Source organism: Alexandromys fortis, unplaced genomic scaffold (genome assembly GCF_014885135.2).
Source record: "Alexandromys fortis isolate MF-2015 unplaced genomic scaffold, M_Fortis_MF-2015_v1.1 scaffold_4, whole genome shotgun sequence".
Lineage (NCBI taxonomy): Eukaryota > Metazoa > Chordata > Mammalia > Rodentia > Cricetidae > Alexandromys > Alexandromys fortis.
In genome coordinates, this window is record NW_026067944.1 from 21,360,923 (window position 1) to 21,370,174 (window position 9,252).

At 42.1% G+C, this 9,252-nt stretch overlaps 1 protein-coding gene across 3 annotated transcripts; it reads right to left on the minus strand.

Annotated features, from left to right (window-relative positions):
- Positions 1–1,315: 1,315 nt before the first annotated feature.
- Positions 1,316–8,195, minus strand: Cldnd1 (claudin domain containing 1). 3 transcript variants are annotated; one of them, XM_050148995.1, is made up of 6 exons: positions 8,086–8,146; positions 6,946–6,996; positions 6,425–6,734; positions 4,137–4,247; positions 2,847–2,984; positions 1,316–2,700 (listed from the first exon to the last, which is right to left on the minus strand). In XM_050148995.1, the coding sequence occupies exons 3-6, from the start codon at positions 6,714–6,716 to the stop codon at positions 2,480–2,482; spliced, it is 762 nt and encodes a 253-aa protein (XP_050004952.1). In that variant the 5' UTR covers positions 6,717–6,734; positions 6,946–6,996; positions 8,086–8,146; the 3' UTR covers positions 1,316–2,479. The 3 variants fall into 3 exon arrangements, with proteins under 3 accessions (XP_050004952.1, XP_050004950.1, XP_050004951.1); XM_050148993.1 differs by having other exon boundaries at positions 6,946–6,989; positions 8,086–8,100; XM_050148994.1 differs by lacking the exon at positions 6,946–6,996 and having other exon boundaries at positions 8,086–8,195.
- Positions 8,196–9,252: the final 1,057 nt, after the last annotated feature.

Genomic DNA, 9,252 nt, shown 5'->3' on the forward strand with positions numbered 1-9,252 from the left:
AGCTCTCCACACTCAAAGGTGCTACTGGTGAGCAGGAACTGAGTCCAATCCTGACTTCATTGCCACAATGCATGTTAAAGCCACAGAGAACTGGGGGTGAGAGGCCGGAAGAGTCTGAAATAACATCTTCACACAAAAAGCAGCAGCCAAAGGTTTCCAAATGATACCCCCAAATGTCTTTGTTCACTTTTATCATGTCTACTTCCTACAGAAGTTGTTGAAGGCAAACATTAAGAATGGTCTGGGAACAGTGACAGCAAGACTGGAATCCCAGCTAACCTGGTGCCTGAAGTGAAAAGAACTGCAAGTTCAGGATTGAACAACTTAATGACACTATCTTAAAAATAAAAACAAATTAGTATGTATGATGTTGAACACCTATTTATCATCTATCAGTTGCCAAGCAGAGGTAGTAGGGTCAGGAGTTCAAAAGTCAGGCTTGACTAAACAGTGGACTCAAGGCCAGGTTGGCTTATGTAAGACTCTTATTCCGAAAAAATCAAAAACAAACAAGGTTGTGAATGTAGTTCCATGCTAGCTCTCCCAGGATAACCAGGCCTTGAGTTTAATGCCCAATACCAAAACTAAAAGAGTAGGTAGAAACTCCAGTGACCAGCTACGTCAGAAGAAACTAGTCAAAGTAAATAATGCTGACTTTGTTATAAGACAGAAGCTGACATTTTATTAATGCACAGCACAAATATAAAGGGAGCACTGGTAGCTCAGTGGCTGAAGTCTCTCCTCCTAGAACACAACAATCCAGTCATCAAATGACTGCTTAGGAAAAACTAACCACATCAAATATGGTATGAAGAGATCCCAGACCTAGTTCAGAAACGTTTCATTGAAGACACTTGGTTTTCTAATGAGGAAAGGGCTTTTTTATCCAGTTTCCGCAACAGACTGCAGTGTCTGACTGAAGAGCATCCCCTATAGGCTCACATCTCTGAGCACTGGTCCCCGCGGCTGTCTGGAAAGGTAATGAAACCTTCAGGAGCTGGTGCCTGCTGGAGGAAGCACTACTACAACGGGCGGGCTTAGGGTTACAGCCTTACCTTTCAGTTCATTCTCCCTCTGCGTTTCCTGTCTGCAGCCGAAGAAGTGATTTCTCAGCCTCCTGCTCCAATAGTCTTCTGCCATTATGGACTCTGCCTCTAAACTGTAAGCCAAAATATACTTTCTGCCCTAAAATTCTTTGGTCATGGTCAACAAAAAGTGGCTAATATACAGACTCAAACACATGTATAATTCATCTCCTAAAGTCATCCCCATTTTTAAGCCCAACATGCTAAGACCTAAAGCAATTTACACACTCTACACGATTTTCTTTTTTTTATTTTTTAAAAAAAAGACAGATTTAGGATTTGGTAAGAAATTACTGAGTTACATTTTTTTTAAATCTGTGAAATGCTACAATAATGGAGTAAATAAATAAGATTTTTAAAGTTCAATGTTTACAGACATATTATAAAAATGACTGAATCAGAAGACATTAGATAGTGTTGGTACACACCAGGAAGGAATCTGGGCAAGGAAAGGCACATGATTCCACCACAAGAAATAAAGACCACAGTTGGAAGTCAGTGGGTAGCCAGAGCGTTAGGTCTTGTGGTGGTGGGACCCCCAGCTCTGGGGGTCCCTATTGGTAGGACCTCCCATATAGTACTTAGCTGAAAAAAAAGCAGTTGGGGAATTGACTGTGATTCTTCTCTGTTAAAAAGAAAGTTCTCTTTAATAAGCCTGGTGTGTGGAGGGGAAGCAGCAAAATTTTACAATGGTTTGGTGACACTGAAATCCTAATGAATTTCAGATTTTTTTTTTCAAAAAAAGAAAGTATAATATAGCAAGATTAAACAGCTTTTTTCATTGAATTGAAATTTTGCAGTTAAAAGCTACAATTTCAAGTAAACATCATTTTTCACTTTTTTTTCTTGTAGACAATCACAGTATAAACAGCTGCCATATTTTATCTCAGATGAAGCAATGTACCAAAGTTTCAGGACAAGGATGCTAAAAATAATTTCCCAATTTTATGTTCACGAATCTTTCGGAACACTGGTTCTGCTAGCTGACTGGTATCAACAACAGGAAAGTAAACATGAAGTTTCAACAGAGATAACAGATCTCACAGAGAAATTAGTTTCTAGTCAACACAGTTCCTACACTACTGGACTTAGCAGACATCAGCAGGCCCAGTGCTAGGTCTGTTTTCCATTGCCAATGCTCCTTCACAAAGCTAGGTTGCATCTCTACAGTTCTGTCTGAACAGTCTGGTGAAAAGACTGACTTACTCAAAGGAAGCCACACATATTTTAAGTGGTATTTACTGTGCATTTAGTGGCGTATATAAACAAAAGGGACTTTTAGGATAAAATGTCATATCCACAAAAATAAAATTTAAAGACAATTGAGAGGACGGCAAGGGAAAACTTCAATAGTAAAAAAATTATTAAAAATCATCAAGCAGGCTGCTTCCCATTCATGCCACACGATAGGCCTTCATTAAGGTGTACTCTTTCCGGTTGGTGTGCGCAGCCCAGATGAAGAGAGCAGATGCCATGAACTGTAAGGGAGCCGAGACGCAGGCCAGGCAGAAGGACCATCCAAATTCTCCGGATACATTCTCAGGCAGCCCTAGTTTCTGGTGGAGTAGTTCAATGCCAGCAACATAACAACTCACAGTGCCCAGTGTACACAAACCTTAGGAAGAAAGTGAGAAATCAGAACGTGGCTGCACAACAGCACAGAAGCAAGCATCTCAAAGGTGTGACAATACAATGAATGTTCACAAGTTACAATTCCAATGCCTAAGAAGACAGGAGAATCCAAAGAATTGACTAACCCACCTGCAAGGAGATGGAAGATGCCCGTGGCAATGGTGGGATACAGGCTGCGGCAGATACAGGCACAAAGTCCAATCAGAGCCCCGAAGCACATCAAACCCAAGCTAACAAAAGGTAAAAGAAACTGGCAACGCCAAAGATCTAGTTTTAAAAAGAATAAAAAATTATTTCAGACCATTTTTCTACAATGGCAATTTCTTTTATATCCTAAGGGATTAACTAGAGCTTTTCTTGGAGGGTGAGAAATGAGTATTTTAATATCAAGGCCTTAATATTCAAAAGGATTCCATTTTTTTCCTGAAAACAAATAAAGAGCCACTAAGGCAGTTAAAATACCATGCAATGTTTGCTATTCACATACTTGAGTTAATCGTCCCAAAAGCCTACACTATTGGGTGCTACTACTATTTGAGGTTTTTTGTAACTGAAGGAACTAAAACCAGAGGCATTAGTAACTTATACAAATGAAGAACGGTGAAGAACCAAGATTTAAGTACGGTAAAACATCATTTCCTTCTACAGACAGATAGAATGAAAGTGTTTGCATGATCAAAGGCAGGTGATAGCAAGAAAATAAACGGTGATTACAAAAGAGGACACAGTGGACACAGAGTGTATCAGGCTTAGTGGTAGATATAAATCCCATAAATTCTCCTTTGTATTCATTTTGTTTTCTAGAACAGCATACAAGTCTTTATTTGTAAATATTATGCCTTCCCTTAAAACTCTGCTCCCAAATATACTCCTTTCTCTCATTCTCACTGCAAGGATTCCTTTGAAAACACCATCCTGAAAATTGTAGCTCAAATCTGAAGATGCCATCTGATTGGCAGTCTAACTATGGAGGAACGGAATGCGTGTGATACTGTTTCCATCTACTCTTTGGCTACTACTACCTAGGATCGGAAGAGTCTTGCCAACAGGCCTGATACTGAGCCCTTGAGTGCTTGGGCAACTTCTACAGGTATGCTCATGTGAGCTCAGGCAATGGGAGCTGACATGTCAAATACTGAAGTTTATTCTGTAAGCCTAATAAATTTCCCCTTATTTGGGACCAAAACCATCTTTTGGAAATCAAGACTCACCCTCCACTCTATTAGCTCCCTCAAATGCAAGTTAATTGAAGTTTACTAAGTATGTTTCCGACCTCCAGATAATATTAGCCACGGAACAGAGCTTACTGGATGCTGCAGGGAAGTTACTTAATGCTGACACTGTGCACTAACATTCTAGAAACAGAGTTCAATCAAACACATATTCTTTCAACTGTCCTGCTAAGAGTCAAGTACTCACAGGTCCGAAGCAGATCAATTCCACTATTGTGATTCCCAGGATCAACATATTTCTCCATGAACTGTTCATTTAGTGTGAAACTCATGCATTTTGTAACCACGTCAAATGACTCTGGAAAAAAACAATGAATGCACGTTATTTTCATAAAAAACATGCCAAAATAATCTCTTTCGGTAATTATCTTATGAAGTCAAAGGTGATGCAAAAGACATTCCCCAGGACATACATAATCTCTGGCCCCCAGTGACACATAGGTCACTCCGTTGCCATCTCTGAGTCTCACTGATTGAGACACAAGAGAAAAAAAGGTAACAGTTAGAAGGTATGTTAGTAACGAAGAAGGTATATTAGAAGACTGGGAAATATGGACAGGAACATAAATTCTGAAGAATTCTGATCTTCGCCCCTAAACTTACTATCCCAGCCATAGTCCTCAGAGATGACACATGTCAACTTCTCTAGGTTCTCTTGTCCATATACATCACAACAGAAAATCCTTAAAATAGCTCTTTCTTCGAAATATATGCAAGATCCTGCTACAACCCAAGTTGCTATGTTGGTCTGACTTACAATGATCTCTCACTTGCATTACAGCAGCCTACTAACTGATCCAGAGCTGCATGGGGTTTCTGTGTACAGACATCACCCAGAGTGAACAGGACAGGTCCCTCCTCTGTTCAATGTCCTTCCTCTCAATGCCCCTCTACAGTCTGCAAGGTGTTCAGAAAACCTAGTGTCCTGCATGAACTGTCCCACTCCCACATTCCCAGCATATGCTTCCATGTCCTCTAAGTAGAACTGGAGGTTTAACAATAAACCTGTGCTCCCTTGCTTTGCATGTTACTTCTATTTTGCATACATGGTATAAGACCATCTTTTAGTACATGGTAACTCAAGTGTATTCTGTTAGATATGATTGTTGCATGGAGGGGCTCACTTGTTCTTTCAGGCCGTCCAGTTAGCTTAGCCCCAAAATAACCACACAGAAATGGTATTAATTAAATTACTGTTTGTCCCATTAGCTGTAGCCTCTTATTGGCCAACTCTCACATCTTGATTTAACCCATTTCTATTAATCTGTGTATGGCCATGTGGCAGTGGCTTACCAGGAAAGATTTAGCATGTCTGACTCTGACGGCGGCCATGGCAGTTCTCCCAGCTCTGTCCTTCTTTCTCCTAGCATTCAGTTCTGTCTTCCCTGCCTACCTAAGTTCTGACCTATCAACAGGCCCAAAGCAGTTTCTTTATTAACCAATAAAAGCAACACAAAGACAGAAGGACTTTCTACACCATATGAATACAATACTTTCCCAGTACAAGGTCAAAGAAGTAAATATAAACAAAAATAAACTGTAAAATGTTTTTATGAAGAATGCTAAGATTTCCAATTTAATACCTGCCAATTAAAATAGTTGTGTTAATAAGAATGATTGAAGAAGCTAGACCGTGGTAGTGCATACCTTCAATACCAGCACTTGGGAGAGAGAGGTAAGTGGATCTCTGTGAGTTCAAGGTCAGCCTGGTCTACAAGACCTAGTTCCAGGACAGGCACCAAAGCTACAGAGAAACCTTGTCTTGAAAATAAAAATAAATTAATAAATAAATAATAAAGGATGGAAGAATAAATCTGAGAAACAACTTAGATTTTTTTCCTGCAGTATCTTTTAGGTTATTAACTCTCTATAATTGTGCAAGTCATATATATACACAAGTCATATATATATACAGATTTAAAAGCAGAGTTGATCAAACTATGTTCTCTAAAATACAAGGAAAATGATAGATACCTACTATATGTAGCTAATCGTTGGTTTGGGGCTTGTTTGGCTTTTCGAGACAGAATTTCCCTGTGTTGTCCTGGCTATCTCAGATCTTGTTCAATAGACCAGGATGGCCTCAAACTCAGAGATCTGCCTGCCTTTGTCTCCAAAATGCTGCGATTAAAGGCATGTACCACCACCACCTGGCTAACATAGCTAATTGTAAGAAGACAATCAACTCTAATTTGTTGACTTGATTTTGAATACCACTTCGTCCAGAAATTATCAAATACCTAAAATCTTCAAATGAAATGAATAAAAAATTTCCTAACTAGTAAATACGAGGGTTCAAGTAGCTTTCCCAAAATTAAGAAGTTACTGTTCCAACTGTTATCAGTGAGGACAATGAGAACGAGAAAATGGTGGGAGAAAAACAAACACAGATTTCTCAAGGCACAGCCCTGTTTATGCATCACCGAGTAATGATTATTAAATCATAAAGGAATGAGAAATGGAAATGAAGACTACCTGTCCTTTCTGGTGGAGCATACCAGTACGTGTTTTTGGGTACCGTGATACACCGTCTCCACAGTCCCATCGTGCCGTTATATCGGAACAGGGCATCATTGTAAGTCTTTTCATCTGCCTCATCACCAAGGAAGTCATCCCAGGCTACTTTATTCGAATCACTTGAATTTTCTTGAATCGGACTGTGATATTCATACCAGAAGTCTGTGCCTATGGAGGCTGCCATGTAGATGGTGGAAATGAGGCTAAGCACACAAGCAATCACAAACGCTGTAGCAAAACGGTTATCCATTCTGGCATTCAGACTGCTCTGTTTAAGTCGAAGAAAGAAGGAAAGTTAGACCTCAAGAACAAATAAGAAGATAACTTTTTAAAACACCTCAAACCACCCTATTTCCCATCCCTTCTTCTTTGTAAGGCAATGCATTTATCATTTTAAAAATTTACAAACAAAAAAGGGCAAATGTTAAACTTAAAACAAAACTCATTCTCATGAAAGTACTTATTGAATGCTCACATACCCAGGATGCTACGGAGACAGAAGTCTTGGTCTCTAGTCTATCACCTGCATACTAAAACAGACAACACTGAAATGGACATACACATTACAGATACAAACAACAGACATGCCCGTGGCCAGCAGTGTAGCGTGCACACATTAACTGCAGGTTGAATTTTTACAGACGCTACAAAATGTGAAGTGCTTAGGGTCTGGGTGAGAAAGAGGCGGAAGAAGAGGAAACTAGGACCCATCTGCTCTCTGGTGGGAAGGCTTCCAAAATAAGGGCAGGAGTGAGGAGTTGTTTGAAAATCAGAGATGAAGGTGTTAACCCGAAGGGAAAGTTTGTTTTAAGTGTATGTCATAGCAAAGAGACCAATAACATCGTTAGGTATCAATCTCCCCCAATCCAATTAAAGCTAAGCCAAGCTTCCTGACACAGCTTCTTACTCTCCCCATCCCTTACATTTCTAACCTCCTGAACTGCAATCCTCCTCCCTAAACCCTAAAGTATAGCACGTATCCATAAAGACTAAACGATCCCTACTCGCAAATAGAAAGGTGAGTTAGGCAAAATCTGAACACTCCCTAGGAGTGGACAGGGCTCCATGGCAGTAGTAAATGGCCGCGGTAAAACGACTCCGGGCGGATCACGCTGAGTCAAACCCTGCCAAGTGTATGTACACCGTGACCGCACCGAACCCCTCGCAGAAGCACCCGACAACAGGCTCACAAACTGGGAAGCAGAGTTTGGGAAATGAAAGTGACTCCGGAAAGACCGGGGAGACTGCAATAATCAACAATAATTGATTATTAACTCAGTAACTGCGGTTTGTGATTTGATTTTCAAAAATCTCGTCCATCCTGGTGCTCTCGGATGACCTTAAAGGCCGGGCTCTGGAAGCTGCGCCTACCGCGGTCACCCTGGGCCTGTGGTACAGCAGGGCCTGGCATGGGCAGGCTGAGGCTGGCTGGGCTGGGTTGGGCGGGGTGCCCTGGGTACCCGAGCCCAGCCAGCCCCAGCCCCCTCGGCCCAGAGACCCGCCCCTCCCGCCCCGCCCGCCCGCCCGCCCGCCGCTCCAGCCTCCCGGCCCGGCCGCGCCGGCGAGGGGCCCTCTCTCCACGCCGCGACCCGTGCTGGCCCGCGACCCCGCGCACTCACCGCCCATCCTCTCACTCCACCGGCTTCGCCCTCCAGCTCCGACCACAGCACCCTACTCTCCCCGCGCCTCCTCTGACGCACTTCCCTGCAGAGCCCGCCCCCTCCATAACTCCCGCGCCTCCGCCTCCGCCTCCACCCAAGGCCGGGCCAAGGCGAGCCTGGGCCGTGGGGTCTTGTGGGAGTTGTAGGAAGACCGGAGGAAAAGCTGCTAGAGGCGGCGGAGAGCATGCCTGGTGCCGCGCGGGGCGTTGTGGGCAATGTAGTTCTTTCCGAAGGCAGAGAGCAACGCAAAGCGGAGGTCCTGACTGAGGGATTGTTACGCCTCAGAAAAGGAGGGACCAAGCTCCAAAAAGTGAAGGGGGAGGGTCTTTGATCACCCATAGTCAAAGACTGTGATTAACGTGACTCAGGTCTAACTTACGGTCTTGCGCTTTCCCTACCGTAACACCGTACCTCTAAATATTACTACTACTGAGTAGATGAACATTAATGGCACTCTTCTTCAAATATCGACACCCCCCTCCCCATTTCTGACATACTCCCTTCCATTTGAGCAAAGAATTCTTATGTTTTGTTTAAATCTGGCTAAAGATGTAACCCATCATATCATGACTATGCTAACGATGTAATCTTTTAAGATATAATTATGTTATTTGAAGAAATCCGTCATTTGTTCTCTACTTCGGTAAAGTTTTATTTTTAAGCAAGTTTCAATTGGTTTATTTAAAATTTGTAAATCCTGACGATACTAGATGTCAAAAACGTGACTTTAAAGTGTGAATGTAATATGAAATGGAGTTCGGAGAACATCATTTCCAGCAGAAAAGTCAGAGACAGTAGACTGGGCTGCATGGAAGCAATGGGATGATTCTATGCCCGCAAATATTTCTCAGCAGGTAGTAGAAACTTTTTCTTTTTTAGTTATAAAGAAAAACATTGGTCTTTGGCTCATGGTTCTGGTTCACCATCATGGGCTGTGTCTCGAAACGGACTTTTGGCTGGCAAATGGATTTCTTGAGGAGCACGTCATCACATGGAGAGGTGTGATACTTTTTTGTGTTTGTAGAGCCTACCTCAAAGAAGCAAGATGTTAGCCAAATACACCATCACATCCAAATGGCGTGACTAGGCTTTCATGTACAACATGAGATCAAAAAGCAATTTTGC